The sequence below is a fragment of the Xiphophorus couchianus genome, chromosome 2 (assembly GCF_001444195.1).
Source record: "Xiphophorus couchianus chromosome 2, X_couchianus-1.0, whole genome shotgun sequence".
Classification (NCBI taxonomy): Eukaryota; Metazoa; Chordata; class Actinopteri; order Cyprinodontiformes; family Poeciliidae; genus Xiphophorus; species Xiphophorus couchianus.
Genome location: NC_040229.1, coordinates 14291177 through 14308131, shown reverse-complemented (window position 1 = coordinate 14308131; position 16955 = coordinate 14291177). Strand labels below are relative to the sequence as shown.

Below are 16955 nucleotides of genomic sequence, written 5' to 3'. Positions count from 1 at the left end.
CAACCCAAACTTCAGTTTATTAGAAAATTTGAATATTACATAAGAACAATCAAAATTGATTTTAAATCAGAAATGCAATAACTTACACTATCAATCTGATTTTAAGGCTTACCCTCACTCATTCATTCATTCAACCTTTATTTAACCATATAAGCTCTTAAGAAGAAATTCTTGTAGGGAAGGGAAACAGATAGTGGAGACAAAACAACAAAGTACTCTGGGGTGTAAACCACAAAAGGTAAATGTTGCAATAAAGCCCTCTTTTTAGATGATGTAATTTCTCCCTGTTATTTGGAAATTAAAAGTTCCATTGCCATTGCTTTTCTTTTCTCTCCTTTTTATTTCCCAAAGCAGGAGGTAGAAGTGAGTGAGGCCTGCCACAGTCTCAGCAACTATCTTGCATTGTTTTAAAAGAAGCACTCATCTTCATCGGTTTCCTAGTTGGTTGCAGTAAATCAAACCTGGTTGCGAAAACCTTCATAGAGAGATGTTTGTGACACTAGGTCCATGTGCTCTAGTTACTATGGACCCCCAACCAAGTTCCTGTCACATCACGTCAACATTCTTGTCAATTTCAAGTTCAAGCTTGAGCTGCAAAACTCAATGGGATATACACCTGCATGACAAGGATGGGATCAGGACCACCAAACTGACCAGACATAAACTCCATAGAGAATCGGTGTGGTATTGCCAAGAGGAAGACGAGACACAACAGAGCCAAAATGGCATGAGATGAAGGCCACAATTTAACAACCCAGTCTTCCTTATGACATCAGGAGAGCCACATGCAAATACTCCATTAGTAGTTCAGGCAGAATGAGACCAAGTTTACCTCCTATTCTACACTGTAACAAATGACTATAAAAACTACAGCATGAAAATACGATAAAGAACCTGGGTTTTGAAAATACAGCTCTTTACTGTGATCTGAAATGCGTAAGGAAAGTATATGGGACGTGATTAGACCGCTAGATCAGGTGCGGAAATTTACAGCTGTACTGTCAATTTTTCATGTACAGTTGCATTATGGGATATTTACCGGCTGGAGGCGAATGTTCACAGGCTAGAGGGTGGGGCCAACAATGATTTTCACCAGGTACTTTTAAAAAACATTGTATTGCAGTTTTGTGTTTGTGTACAAAAATATATTTTAAGTGGTTATATTGAGCTACTCTCGCTTGTTTGCTAAAGCTAACTTCAGTTATTTCTCAGCTAGCATTATGTGCAACACAAGTGCTTTTTAGTTCAGTTCACCTAGAATATGCAGATGTACGGAAGAGGATTAGGGCCACGGAAAAAAAAAAGAAAAAAGAATTCAGATTTTTTTTTTTCTGGGTCACTGAATTTTTTTTCTTTTTTCTGGGACACAGATTTTTTTTTGCTTTTCAGTGGCCCCAATCCTCTTACGTAGATTTTAAAATGTATGTGTATATATTTTTTTTAATTAGAAAAATAAAACATTTTTTTGAGAGTTTGGTAAATGAAGTTGCAAGTTCACATTTAAACTTTTAAAAGCTAGCAAAGTTTGCAGTTTCATGATTGACTAAAATGACAACTTTTTGTAATTCTACTACAGGGATACTGTAATTTTATTATGATAAAAATGTGATGAAATCATAGTAACCATGTTATATAATTACTGTGCTATTTTAAAGAAATTACAGTAACACTAATCAAATTACAATTTTTTTACTACAGTAAAATAGTAATAAAAATTACAGTAAAACCGTAATAAAATTACAGTAAACCTGCAATAAAATTACAATAAAACTGTAATAAAATTACAGTAAGGCTACTGTAAAATAAATACAGTAAGGATACTGTAAAATTACTGTAATTTCTTTACCATAAAAATTACAGTAACTGGCTGGCAACCCTGGTTCCAGTAAGTTACTGTAAATTCTACAGTGACTTTTTTTACAGTGTACTTGTAACTCATCTCTCTTTTCTAATATGTATTTTTATGTGTTTACAGCTTTTTGTGATCAATATGTTGAAAAGATACTATATAAATAAAGTTTTACTTGCTTACTTACTTCCATCTAGAAGCCCACATGTTCTAGCATTTTTCTCTGGAACAGTGCACCGTACTTACGTTAGTGCAGATGACCAAATGTCTGCCATGTCTCTATTGTGCTCCCAAAACAAACAAACATTTTTTCCAAGTTGATCTACAGGCTGCTTTTTTTATTAGCCTCCTGTTATGGTTTTCCTGGGACTCATTCTAGACATAAACCATTGTTCCATTAGTTATTTTTCCATCATGACAAGTCGAAATATCTACTGCAGCCAACCAGAGACGGGTGAGACACATTATCTCCTCATGGAGACTGGAAAAAAACCCTACAGAGGTCTATGAAAGGCTTTTCATAGACCTCATTATGAAAAGCACATGTCTCTGTGTGGATGACATGTCATCCACACAGAGACACTATACAGATATAATGTCAGGCAGAGCCAAATACATTTTTCACACAAACAACAGATAAGTCATTCTGGAATATTGCAAAGTTAATATTGGAAGATAACGTTGCATATTAACATATTAGTTTTCATTAATATTAAAATGACAATGAAATACATTAGCTAACCCCCCATTTGAACAATAAAGTCTCCAACGTAGTGGTATTGAAAAAGATAAGGATTCAGTAGCTAATTGATGTCCTAGTTTCTGGGAGAAAGATTCTTCTGAACTTTCCCCTCCTGAACAACATTTGGTTGAGAAGATTTGTGATTCACTTTGGATGTGTCAGCTTTCAAAAGACAACCTTCCACAAGACAGCAAATATATTAAGGTAAGTCTTACATAATGCTTCACTTGTAATAATTTAAAACTTAACTTAATGCAGGATCATCAATCTCTGTTGCTCATCAGGAAACTGAATATTGGCTTACACAGGATTTATGCAGTTAACTCATAAATGAGCATGTTAATTCATAAATTCCTTGCACAAACCAACATGCCATTAAATTAGCTGTCATGCATAGTGATGCGGGCTGCACAGTGGCGCAGTTGGTAGCACTGTTGCCTTGCAGCAAGAAGGTCCTGGGTTCGATTCCCGGCCGGGGTCTTTCTGCATGGAGTTTGCATGTTCTCCCTGTGCATGCGTGGGTTCTCTCCGGGTACTCCGGCTTCCTCCCACAGTCCAAAAACATGACTGTTAGGTCAATTGGTTTCTCTAAATTCTCCCTAGGTGTGAGTGTGTGTGTGCATGGTTGTTTGTCCTGTATGTCTCTGTGTTGCCCTGCGACAGTCTGGCGACCTGTCCGGGGTGTACCCCGCCTCTCGCCCGGAACGTAGCTGGAGATAGGCACCAGCAACCCTCCCGACCCCATTAGGGACAAGGGTGAACAGAAAATGGATGGATGGATGGCTGCATAGTGATGCAGGTAGACAGAATGCAGATAAGACTTTAGAGGATGGCAGGCGGAGAAGCTAATAAGCTATTTAATGATAAAATTAAAGTGACAACAAAAGCAAGAAGTCTTCGAAAAATGAATCCAAAGGGCAGATCATTGTTTTTGACAAAACGAAGGTCAACCAACATCACAATGAAAGGAGAGAGCAATATGATGCTATAAAGGCCTTTGGGGAATTGCTATCGTTAGGCAATATCAATTAGTTGAAAAATCACAATATTTAGCCGTAGTGGTAAGTGGGCATATTGTATTTTTTTCAGGCGCATAGAGCCATTTTAAGACAAGTCAAGTTTGTAACACATTCAAGTAACTATGTTACCTTCAGTTGTTGTAAAAATACGTCCTATGTCAAAATTAGCTTAGAAGACGTTTGGTGTTGAAATTTGCACCTGGAAATTGGACTCTTCCTCTTTAAGAAGCTCCTATTTTCCAACACTCTCCCTTCATATATCACCACAACAATAACTTGACATCCAGTAAGGCTGAGGCAGGAGTGTAGTAAAAGTAAAAAATACTGCCACCTGCAATGGGTTAAGCAGTCACTTAACCTACTGCTTTTGATCATTGTTGCAAAAAAAAAATTACAATGAACTTACAATTATGCATTATTGTGAAAAATTGCAGGGCTCTGTTAATTTTGCATAAATTGCCACAATGAAATGCAACAAACTGGAGGGACAGTGTTATATTACCCAGTTAAAATCACACACATAGGGGGACTTAACTGTATTTGTACTTATAAATAATTAGGTGATTAATAAATACAATCAATTTCATCTAATTTTTTTGAGGTTCATCACACACTTTTTTCTCGTGATCTGTCACATAGAATACCAATAAGATGCATTAACGCTATAGCAATGCATGACAAAACTATGCATCAATCTAGTGTATTCTTTTGTTGTAGCCTACCCAGTGAACATTTTTTAGTAGATAATTAGGTGGGTGAATGAAAGCAGCAGCTTTAAAACAAATAAAGAGAATGCAAATATGAAAACAACAAGAGAGCCCCCCCCACCAAAAAAAAAAACAACAAAAAAACATACTTCAACCTGGTTCCTGTGAATTTTTCATTTTGTTGCCTGTGAGATCCATTTTTGGAAATCTTTTTAATTCCATCTCCTCGTTCTGTCTCCATCCCCTACTGTTCGGATCAATAGAGCTCTTCCTATAATTTGTTGTTAAATGGCTTTAAACCAGCAGCAACAAGGGTACCTTCAGCTGTCTTTTATAATCATGGACCCCCCACAAGCATGTTCTTTGAGAAAAAGGGACAGATGGTAGGAAAATCGTTGAAGAAGGTTGTTTCATCGCTGCTCCAAATAGCAACATCTGTTTTATTCTTCCCCTTGTCTTACAATACCACCTCACTCAGCTAGCTGGTCAACATCAACAAAACAGCTAATTATTTTATCACTTTCTCTTTTCATTTATTATTCAGAAAAAAATGCTTCTAAGGTTACAGAGACTTGTTTAGGGGCTACAGCCCCCCATGGCTGCCAGCAGTAATAAATGATTTAAAAATAAAAACAATTAATTAACTTAATTTAAACGAGGAATAATTTGTTTTAGGGAGTGGATGGAAAAGAATTAATGGAAGGTGCAGAGCTTGTAAACATCAAAGGAAACCCACAGAGATATTACATCCAAACACAACCACTCCACAGTTATTTTAGTAAACGAAAGGTAAGCTACAAAAAATGAACTTTTGATGTTCTTCCAATTGAGTGTGTAGAATATATTGTCTTTATTGTGGCTGCAAAGAGACTGCTTGTAAATCTGCATTGCAGCTGATAAAAGATAATTCAGTCGGGTTCTTTATCAAAGTTTCAGTCAATCATGATGTTTATGAAGGTTTGAATTAAAAGTCTCCACTTGAAACTTGGACATATATCCAACATGACAATGATCCAAAACACACATCAAACTGGCATGGAAATGGACACAAACAGGCCGACGTTAAGCTTCCGGAATGCTCCAGACCTCAACCATACCAAACATTAATGAATTACTCTTAAAAAGCTGGACCGTTGCCAAGACAATGACAGCTTTATATCTGCTCCTCCAATTTTCATGAGAGGAGTCATCATTAAATACACTGCAGATTAATTTAATGTTATCAACATTAAATTAAAGAACAATTCAAACTAATCATTAAAAGTCCCAAGATTTCTGATAAGAGTTTCAATTTTAAATTGGGTTCATGCTTTTATATCCAATAATGGCACATTAATTTTAATAGAAGCTTATCAAGGACCTAGAGGTTAAGGAAACATCTGGGAAAACCTTTAACATTTATGTTGCAGAGCATCCACAAAAATTTTGTGGATAAAGTGACGATGAAGTCACAATCTGTAGAGATGAGCTGAATAATCACATACATACTCAATGAGCTGATCATCTGTTCTGTAGTAGAAGTTCACACACTGATCTCAAATGATCACATATACCACCACTGAGTAGATTATTAGCTCATGGTAATAATTAGTTTATGATCTATTCTACTTTTACTCAGTGGTTATGATCTTTTATCGCCTTTTATAGTGTGTCTTTCACTAATGCTTGTGGTGAGATTCTCAGAGATTGCTAGGTCTGCTAGTAGAAAATCGAACAAACATGAATGTCAAAGCTTGGAAAATCCTTGGATTTTAGTTAAACCTCAAAGGGAAATATTTCATATTAACCATCTCTTTTGAGGTAGTGTGCTACAAATTATAATTTTGATGGGATCAAAAGGAATAAAACATACACATATAAGTGGAGTTCCACACAATCACCAAACCAAAAGCACAAATCCACGCTGCTTTATATTGTAATAAAAAATAATAATCTCCATTGAGTATAAGGCAAAATGCCAATCTAATTGAATCTGAATCTATACATTTATGTTCTGAAATTATATGAAATTGTGTTGTACATTCCAGTGAAAAGGATTCTCTTGGGTTCGTGGATGGATCAAACCGATCGACCCCAGCAGCAGCAGTTCTGCGCGTCACATTGGCTGAATGAACCGGACTGAAGCAACAGCTGCAGAGACTGCAGTGGAAACGCGCTCTGTGAGATCACTGTACGAGCGCTCACCGGCTCCTGTGCATCCAGGTAAGACACATACTTGGTCTCGGAAAATACTACCAATCAGCCCATGATTTATTTCCATTTTGTCTGTTTATATTAACCTAAAATTAGTAGCAAGAGATATTAAATGAGCTACATTATAAGTTCAATTATTATCCTACTTGTTACTTGCTTCTGCTATGTTGTGTATTTGTAAAACCTTTTATACACACTTTAGTGATGCATTTTTATACAGATGTCAGATTGACTTTGCACGTCATTAACAGCATTCTGCAGCCAATTCCTAGTTGCATTCTGCAATGGTGTGAGAACTTACAGATCTTTTCTTTCTCCTGTGGCACATGTCGCGTCAAGAGGAGAAACAGAACAATTAACATGAGTCTTTTTCTCGTTTTTCTCAGTTTGAGACTCAGTTGAAGATGTTGGGCAAAGGTAAAGTCTAGGTGTCCCTGTCATCTGTCCCGTCAGTCAAACCCCGGGGGTTCATTATGTTCCACCAGCTGAAGGATCAGGCGGTGAACGGCAGCTGTCAGGGAACCACCTTGGACTGCAATAAGAGCGCTGATGGAAACGCGCTCCAACTCCCCACTTTTTCAACCGCAGCCAAAGTCCGAGTGATCATTACCTTCACTCTGTGCGCGGTGTCTGCCGTGTGCAACCTGATTGTGCTGTGGGCAGCCGGCAAAGGCGGAAAGCGCAAGTCTCACGTCAGGATCCTTATAATGAACCTGACGGTGGCGGACCTGCTGGTGACTTTCATCGTGATGCCCGTGGACGCGGTGTGGAACATCACGGTTCAGTGGCAGGCGGGGGACGCCGCCTGCAGGCTGCTTATGTTCATGAAGCTTGTGGCAATGTACTCCTGCGCCTTTGTGACCGTGGTAATCAGCCTAGACAGGCAGTCTGCCATCCTCAATCCTCTGGGAATCAGCGAGGCTAAAAGGAAAAGCAAAATCATGTTGACCGTGGCCTGGACTATGAGCTTCATCCTCTCACTCCCGCAGGTAAGAGGGAATGTATCTCAGCCTAACATCAGGGGGAAGATTTACATCAAACTTTTATTACTCTACACCACTACAAAAGCACAGTTGTATAAAAATACAAGTGCATCTCAGTCAGTCAAAATTTCATTGAAAAGTTAATTAATTTCAGTAATTCCGTTTAAAAAGCCTGGATAATAGTAGTAAATAAACATTTTTAAATACAGAAACGTTGTGGCCTTGTGTTGGCATAGCTATGGAAGAACAGCTGATTGACTGCTGACTTGTTATCCAGCAGACTCACAAGTAGGTCATAGAAGATCATTGCTAAAGATGTAGGCTGTTCGTGGTGCTGTGTCCAAGCGTATTAATGGTAAAAGTGAATTGGAAGAAAAACTGACATAAAAAGACACAGTATTCACTTAGTACTTTGTTGAGTTTCTTTTTGCTTTAAGGAAATGCTGAGATGTTAAAAAAAACACAGACTACTTAAAGCACTGATTTCAGCTGCAGGTCATGTCTTATGAATCCTCCCCAAGCTCATAAATGTGTTTTGTTTCACAATCCAGTCAAAGTTGTATCTATCCCTCTTTCTTGTGCAACTATTTGTACCATACTTTTTTCCTTCCACTCAACTTTCTATGTATGGTTATGTTTGCATGCTACACTCAGAGTAGTTTCCTTCGGGAATGACCTGTTGTGGGTTAAACCTTGTGAAAAAAGTTTCAGTGATCACATACTGGATCACATAATTGTCAAAAACTAAATTTTTACTGGTCTTATGTAATATTATTATTTCCTAGTAAATTGGCTTTAATTTTGTTGTTTCAGTACCAGAACTGAAACAAGTTTTGGAAATACATATTTACATAGCTACTTCATATAATACATATTTATAACCATTTTAATTGAATGATTAAAATAAAATTGTATTGATACAGCTGGTTGAGATGTCCCTGTGATCAAAACATCTTTAAAAGTATCTCCTTTAAAGACACATAACATCTTCTGTTCAAGTCACAAAAACAAGCTTTAAAGAAGGTTGAAGGTTCTGAAAATATACCAATTACAGAGTGATTAAATTAGTCTGAGACGCTGAGCATAAATGAGGCAGCTCTTCATTTAAATTAAATCAGATCTTTGATCAGGTGCAGCATGTCCATGCCTCAGCTCTGCAGAATCTCTGCAGGTCCTCCCCAAACATCAGGGAGGAAGTCGCTAATCAAGTCTCAAAACACTCCCAGAGCTTGACAGCTAAACAAAGTCTCTGCCAATACTTGTAAATTAGCAGTGTTTCATATGGTGCAGTAGGTCTGAAATAGACAGGGATAAGTCAGACCTCTTATTCAAATCTAATCATTTAAACCAACATGACAATAAGCTGCTAAAAGGAGATGGATACAATTTTGAAATACATGTGTTCATTTCTAGTTTGAACAAAAAAGGAATATTAGCCTTTCACATAAATGCTAGGTCCAAGAATCTTTATTTTGTTTAAGATTTTGTTTAGACTTCTGTTCTTCTCAACTAGATCTTTTGCTTTGCTTACAGATAATCACTTTTTGTTTTAAGTGAACTTTATGGAGCCAATTTCAATATCAATTTCAGGTTTTCATGATTTGTGTGATTATTTTAGTGTCTGTTTACACTGTTATGTTGTTTCAACATTTTTTTTTATCTTAGCTAGGGATGCATGATATACTAGTTCTAACATGGGTATTGGTTGATATTATTCATTTTTAACTTATTGATATTTGTCCAATAAATAAAACTAGGCAGATATTGGCAACCAATATTCAGTTCCATCTTGTGGCCATTTGTTTCTGTAGGTGAGGAGTTTTGGTCATGTAGTATTTGTTAGGTCATGTGACAGTGATAGTCATGCAGCGCATGGGAAGTTAACTGACGCGGAGAGGGTGTGGTGAAATCAGGGGTTTGGTTGTTGAAAGGGTAGTCAAATATAAAATAATATTTGTAATATTGGCAAATAAGAGTTAGCAATCACAACTACAATATTAACATTGGATATTAGTCCAAATTTCTATGTTGGTCCATCCCTGATCTTAGTCAAAGTAGTGTCATGACACTGCATTCTTGTTTAACAGCAAAGGCAAATTGAACTAAACTGTCAGTGGATGTCAAAAAAATTTGTTTCCTTAAATCTTAGATGGACTGATGAGATTTTTGGCCGATTTATTTTTATCATCACTCATTCAGATTTGTCTTTAAGAAGTGCAAATAAAAACTCAATGTTTTCTTTTTTCTGCTTTCTGGAAAGATGTACATTTTATTTTTTTTACAATGAAATATTTTGACTAAATTAATTTTATTATTTTTGTACATTGGAAATTTTATGTTTTGGTAGCCCAGTTTGAACCATTTATGTTTTACTTAATTGTATCAGACTTCTCTCTCTCTTTTTTTTTTTTTTTTTAAAGCCAATTTGTTCTCCCTGCTGCTGGTGATGTTTTGTCAAAGCTAGGAGCCACTTAGCTCTGGGCATTTAATGCCCTAACCTAAAAGCTCTGGAGAACATTGTTGATGCAGAGATAATTTTGCACCTACAATGTAGCTGTAGACTTTTGTCAGATTTTAACTTGTTTATGGGTTGTTATTTATTTGTGGCTGAGACATACAAACAAGGAGCATATAACAAGATATTTGTTGCAGTGCAATGCATCATGTGGCTCAGAGAGAACATAGGAAACCTTTGTTAACAGTCCATATTGGCTTAAGACCCACCGGAAAACCTAAATTTTTGCCCTGTTATATGTATGTTTCATGGATTTAGAAACAAAAATATTATTTTATTTCAAAATGCTAAATCACCCAACAAAATACCTCCTGATGCTCTAAGGTCTTTTTTGTATTTTCATATCTAAGTTGGTTCCTAGCAACTGGGTTGTATAACATAAGTAAAAACTAGTTTGCACATATAAATAATGCAGCTATGTAGTGGGAAATGATGTTCTCCAAACAACTTTAATAATAACTTTTTGCATTGAAAAAGAGTTATTTTGGAGTTTGTGCTGAAAGGTGACATGAGGGTTCACTCAAATAACAAGCCTACAAAGCAAAACAAGATTATTGATGGAACAACATTCCACCAAAACAAGAGCCCTGTATAAGATGGAGAAAGCAGCTGGCTTACTGACTCATCACTGCTGCTGAGAAACACCTAAAGGTTACAGTCCACCTGAATCCACACTGCATATCAAAATGCTGCTGTGCAACATTGTCACAGTCTAATAGGAGCTACTACAGAGTATACATCACTGACTGGTGAGAAATTTTAAATTCATGACTGGCTTTGATTTTGACTAGTTTGTTTTAGTGTCTTCTCTAAATAATCAAATCAGCATTCTGATGGGTGTCTGAATTCTTTACCAGCAAGTTTAAAAAGGTATTGCATTAATCTAGTACCTACTCAGGTGTCAAATAATGTTTCCTTGTCTTCTCCAAAACAGAAAGTTTCTTCTCAAAGGCCTCCCAGGTGTAACCTGTACACTTCTCACCAGACCAAATCAGAAAAAGGGAAAATGCTTGCAGGTCTTCTCCAAATCTACAAAATGGGATAGTGGGGATCAGACAACAAAATCCCCATTGTCCCATTTCCAATTCTCTGAAGGTGATAATCAGGTGTTAGCTGTTCTATGGCAACGACAAAACCATCCTGTCTTCCTGGAACTGATGAGGTTTGAAAATTGGTCAGAGTCTGCTTACCTCCATCACCCTAAAATAAAATCTTTCGGGTGCCTTATAAGAATAAACTCTTGACATCTGAGGCGCACTCTCTGGTCTCAGCTTCACTGCTCCAGGATGCCGGGAAGTGTTAACAATGTCTTCCATGTGATACAGAGTCATTCTCGACACCCCAACTGGCCCAACAATATTGATATTCCTGGATCAGAACATACCAGTAAAAATCAAGACTGCTCGAGTGTTTTGATAAAGAAGAAAAAATTAATAAATAAAACTGCTGACTCTTGAAACAACGTTTCATCTAACTTTCTTCTCCAATAAGTTCTTTCAAATATGATCCCTATTTCACAAAGCCCATTCTGTTTATTGTTTTGTTTGTTTATTGACTACATTTTAAAAGATCAAAAAGGAAATCATCTTATGAAAGCTGGTTGACTTTAATACTGCAGCCTCTGAGCTCCAAGACTCTCATCTCACAGAGGAATAATGCAGTGAATGCTGGATTCTGGTCACTTCTCTGTATCTCTGCTGTGGAAGGTCACCGTATCAATTTGCATTTACCATGGCATCAAAGAAAAGGTCAAGGCCACTAAGTGTAATTTGCACATGGTGTTAGTTTGTTATGTAGGGACTCCTAAAATGGAGCAAATCTTCCTACTTAATTACATTTTCCATAAATTGAAAGTTGTAGTATGTTGTTCATTGCTACAAGAAAATACATATTTCTCTTGAAGTTGCAGATACTGTTAAGTGTGACTGGCATGTACACAAACATATAAGTTAGCAATGAAATGTGACCAAATGAACACCAGCACTGCATGCAAGAGTTTAAAACCAGCTCACGTAAACCTGACTACTCCTTTTCACTTCACCACCAATCTAATTTTCACAAGAAGCATACATCCAGCATCAAAATGGAAAATTTAAATCAAAATTGGTCAAGTAAAAAAGAAAGGAAAAGGTTTATTTTGGTTCTTTTCCATCTTGCCCACTGTGGTTCCTTTGGGGTTGTGAAATGAAAATGAACAAAACTCCATGTTACTCACAGGAAGCTTAAATGACCTAAGCATACAGAACATTTATGTATAGCATATTCCTTTTGAGATGCAGGTTTTGGCCTTGTTACACCTCTTCAATGTTTTTGTGTGTTTTTCTGTGGTCTGTGTTGCTAAGATTAATTTGTATCATTTTTTTTATTTTGTTTTACTTTCAAGATGTATAATGTCTCCCGGTGTGAATCAAATTGCTTTTAAACTGGTCAAGAGTGGGTCCCCTTCCAATATTGCATTCAAATAAAAAACAAAAAACATCAATGCCATTTAGATACTTGAAACCTTAAGGGCAAACTGATTTTCAATTATTCTTTAAATGTGGCTAAGCCTTAGTTTGTATGTCCTTTCTATTCTGAAAAAGGAAAGAAAGACAGATCTGCTCCTAAATGGGCTTCAGTGAACAATGTCTTTCTGAACTGATGCTGTTTGCCTCATTAAACTGAGTTGTAATGAATGCATTTAGGGAAATCTTGCCGAAATTATTGTACATTAAAGTAATTTTGTGATTTATGTAAAGCCTGAAAAAAAGCTTTCTATTTTCAATGACCAGAGCAGTCAACCATCTGAAAGGTAAGTGGAAATCTTGACTCAAGAAATAAAGAATAAAACTATGACATTGCTAGGTTTACAAAAAAAGAGACTGATTTAATATATAAAAGAAGGTAAGATATCTCTTCTATTTCTGATACATGGGTTAATTCATTTCCTGTTTCCACCCCACAGCTTGCACTTTCTCTAAAGGCCACTGTGATACATGCCCTCAATTTGAGTGATTTCATGTCACTTCATTAAAAATGGCCTAAAACTGATTAGAAATGGAAAAAGTAGTAGAAGGTGGAAAAACAAGATTGAATGTGATATTTAGATTTAAGGATCAAAAATGTAAACTTTATCTTTGGTCAAAAGATAAAGTTTTTTGCTTTGTTTAATACCAATTTTGCTTTGTTGTTAAAATGCAGGTCTTTTGTATGTCTTGGTGGTCTACCTTTTTGGACTTAGTACTGAGCTGGATACAAATTAAATGTGCTGCAACAAGTTACTGAAAGACATAGTCAAGTCAGTTTATTGAGATAGCACATTTACAACAGCCTCATCTCACCAAATGCTTCACAACAATCACACAGATACATCAATGACAAAACACAAAAATAAAATTAAGTAGTACACAGACAGAAGGCATACAGAAAAAATTAGTCTGATTTTGTTTTGGTTAATGAGGCCATTCCAACCTGGTTCAGGAAGTCTGAACACAGGAGGCTGATTCTGTGTTTGAATCTCTGGACACAGCTTACCATGAAGATGCTCTTCCAAGGAAGGAGACACCATGAGGAAAATCATCCAATCAGAGGTGGACTATGAACCCCAAACAGCATTAGCTTCTATTCAGGGATCCCCCTTTGTAAGCCCACATGCAATGCCACAAATATGTAAAAAAAAAAAAAAAAAAAAACATAATCTTATAGAATGTTTTTCCCTCACATTTATTCACTACTGGAATAAAAGTAGTGATGCTCTGTTTAGCATAAATGTTGCCTCATATCTTTTGATTTTAGTTGGCCTTGAGTTCTGTGTGTTGTTTACAGCAGTGTTCTCCACAGCCAGGCTGCTGGATCATTTCTATGGTCTTTTTTCTTGACAGAAACTTGTCCATTTCATGTTTTGCTTGAGGATCAAAGCAGCTTCAAAGATTTGACAATCAACCAATTAGAAAGATGAGCATGGCTATTGTTTATTTATATTTTATTATAATTACTGTATTAGAAAATCTCAAATTAAAAATGTATGATTACAAAATGTATTAGAATTATTTTTTTTTTTACCTCTTCCAATTTCATGAGCTTCACACCAATCAATTTCATGATTGAAGGCTCCTGCTGGCCCCCCACAGAGCCTCAGCCACCATTCTGAAAAACAATGCTCTACACCTATGCACATCAGAACAATGTGCATAGGTATAATTGTTAGCCAACATAGAGGGTTTGCATCATGGATTTCACTATCCATGTCAATAGTGAAATCCATTTACCTGACATCAAAATCAGGTAAATAGAGCTGTTGTCTTTTTCTTTCTACAGATGTTTATTTTCCACAACGTGACCATAACAGTGCCTGAGAACTTCACCCAGTGCACCACCCATGGTAGTTTTATCCAACGCTGGCAGGAGACTCTCTATAACATGTTTACGTTCACGTGCCTCTTCCTCCTGCCCTTGGTCATCATGATTTTCTGCTACACGCGAATCCTGGTGGAGATATCCAGCCGCATGACTCAGAATAACAGTAAGTCACAAGTCTCACTTCTGCAGGTCAAAATTATTTTCTAGAACAGAGATGATGTTTTTCTTTGTTCCAGCTCTGTCCAGAGACATCCATCTTCGGCGTTCTCACAGTAACATCCCAAAAGCTCGGATGAGAACTCTGAAGATGAGCATTGTCATTGTGACTTCGTTCATCATCTGCTGGACGCCGTACTACCTGCTTGGCTTGTGGTATTGGTTGTTTCCTGAAAAAATGGAGGAGACGGTCTCTCATTCACTCACTCACATGCTGTTCATATTTGGCCTCTTCAATGCATGTTTGGACCCCATCACCTACGGCCTGTTTACAATTCACTTTCGTCAAGGTCTGAGGAGACGTTGTCAAAATTCGACCACCCACACCGAGTTAGAAAACAACACCTGTCTGGTGCAAATGTCTGGCTTATCGTCTCGCAGGCATTTCACCTCTGGTGGTTCCGGTAAACAAACAGGGGAGGAAAGCGACAGCAGCAACTTAAAAAATGCTCCCTGTCCTGTCATTTCAGTGAGTGAAGTTTAATGGCTGAAAGACTTTCAGGGAAAAACAGGTGTACTTACTTATTAATGTTGCCTACTTCGTTTATTTGTTGTGTAAAACTTCATATGTTGAAGTCAAAAATGTTGGAAATAACTCATTTCAATTACACCAATGAAACGATTTAGAAAAGTAAATGCAAAATCTTAACATGCTGCTGTTTTTGTGAAGATTGAAGGCGACCATCAATAGAACTCAGCAAAAGTGTTATGATGATAATGGCTCTTAAAAACATAAAAATCACAGCTTAAAAAAAAGATTCTAAAATTTCTAACTTGAGAAATTTATGCTCACAAAGCTCACCCACTGTCACTGTGATGACTGCTGACGATATGATGATATGATTGTTGACTGCATTAGGGCTATCTGTTGCAGCCATGGCATAAACAGCATTGTATTTTCATTGCTCAGTTTAAAGTTTCCTTTAAGACTGACATCTAATGCAGAAACATGTTTATTATTAGCAAGAAAATATATATATTTTTGTTTATAACACATACAGTATATCTGCTTTAGATGTACATAAGAAAAGTTCATTTTGTGTAAAGTCTGTTTGTAATTAAGCTCTCTTAAATTATTTAAGATTTTGAGGTTTTACCCTAACATATGATGATATTTACTCTTTACAAAAGCTATAGTATACAGATAAAAACTGACAACATAAAACAATTTCATTTACAATTAGTTTAACACACTTGTCTAAATTGTCTTTGAAACATTATAACATGGTGTTCATCATAAATTGTCTGATTTGTGTGTGACTCCCAGACTGATGGATGTTTCTTCCTACCTCCCCAAAGTGTAAATTTCAGCTCACAGATTCAGAATAGTTTGGTTGACTCTTATTCTTTAAGGAACTATGTATAAAAAAATAAGATTCTGAGCAGCTTAACTTGTTGAATTCAACCTCACAGCTGATGTGGATGTGTTTGCTGATTTGTATTTTTGTTTAGAATGGCTGGTCTTGTTTTCTATGGCAAGACACAAAGTTGACAAAATGGAAATGATTCTTATAGCGATTAAAAGCTATGCTGTTTTTTTTTTTACTTTATGTATACTGCTCAAAAAAATAAAGGGAACACTCAAATAACACATCCTAGATCTGAATGAAAGAAATATTCTCATTGAATACTTTGTTCTGTACAAAGTTCCATTTGCACAACAGCAGGTGAAATTGATTGTCAATCAGTGTTGCTTCCTACGTGGACAGTTTGATTTCACAGAAGTTTGATTTACTTGGAGTTATATTGTGTTGTTTAAGTGTTCCCTTTATTTTTTTGAGCAGTGTATATATTGACATTTAATTTATTCAAAGACACTTTAATATGCTCACAATGTTGTTGTTTACAATTGAGCTGGAACTCGTGTTTATATGAAGTTTTGATCTACAACAATCAAAGGTCATCTGGATGACAGTAATGTAAACAAGTACTACAGTGTCTACCCTACACATGTAGGAATTTTTGGACCTGCTTTCATAGACTTCTGTGCCAGTAAAATATAATATTAGCTGTTTCCTTATTTGTATGTATTGTGTTCTATATGCACTTAAATATTTTGCATGGTACTTGAAAACTTATTGATTATTAGACTATTATTAGTGTTGTTAGCTCATTATATAGTGGATTAATGTCAGCTTTTAGTCAAATCAGGGCAAAACACTTCATTTTGTGATGTTAATTGGATTTCATGACTGGTACTTATACTGCAAAAAAAAAAAAAAACACATATTTGCCTGCTGTTGCCATTTATTCAGTAAGTTCGGTTGTGTGCCTTAATGTATTGTCAGTATCTCACTATTTTTATAGTAATAAAAACAATAAAAAATATCGGCCTCAAAATCAGTTGTACCTCAATAATCTAAATTCCATCCTAAACACATTTAGATTTAAGA

The 16955-nt window shown here is 36.3% G+C and overlaps 1 protein-coding gene across 1 annotated transcript; it reads left to right on the top strand.

The window, feature by feature from the left end:
• Positions 1-6905: 6905 nt before the first annotated feature.
• gnrhr4 (gonadotropin releasing hormone receptor 4) lies at positions 6906-16130 on the top strand. The gene is made up of 3 exons (XM_028029471.1): positions 6906-7499; positions 14305-14509; positions 14583-16130. Exons 1-3 carry the CDS (start codon positions 6984-6986, stop codon positions 15044-15046), a joined length of 1185 nt encoding a protein of 394 aa, XP_027885272.1. The 5' UTR covers positions 6906-6983; the 3' UTR covers positions 15047-16130.
• The last annotated feature ends 825 nt before the right edge of the window (positions 16131-16955 follow it).

Coding starts and splice junctions, on each gene's coding strand:
- gnrhr4 (XM_028029471.1), top strand. CDS start 6,984: ATGTTCCACCAGCTGAAGGATCAGGCGGTGAACGGCAGCTGTCAGGGA. Junction 7,500..14,304: donor TCATCCTCTCACTCCCGCAG/GTAAGAGGGAAT, acceptor TTCTTTCTACAG/ATGTTTATTTTCCACAACGT. Junction 14,510..14,582: donor CCGCATGACTCAGAATAACA/GTAAGTCACAAG, acceptor TCTTTGTTCCAG/CTCTGTCCAGAGACATCCAT.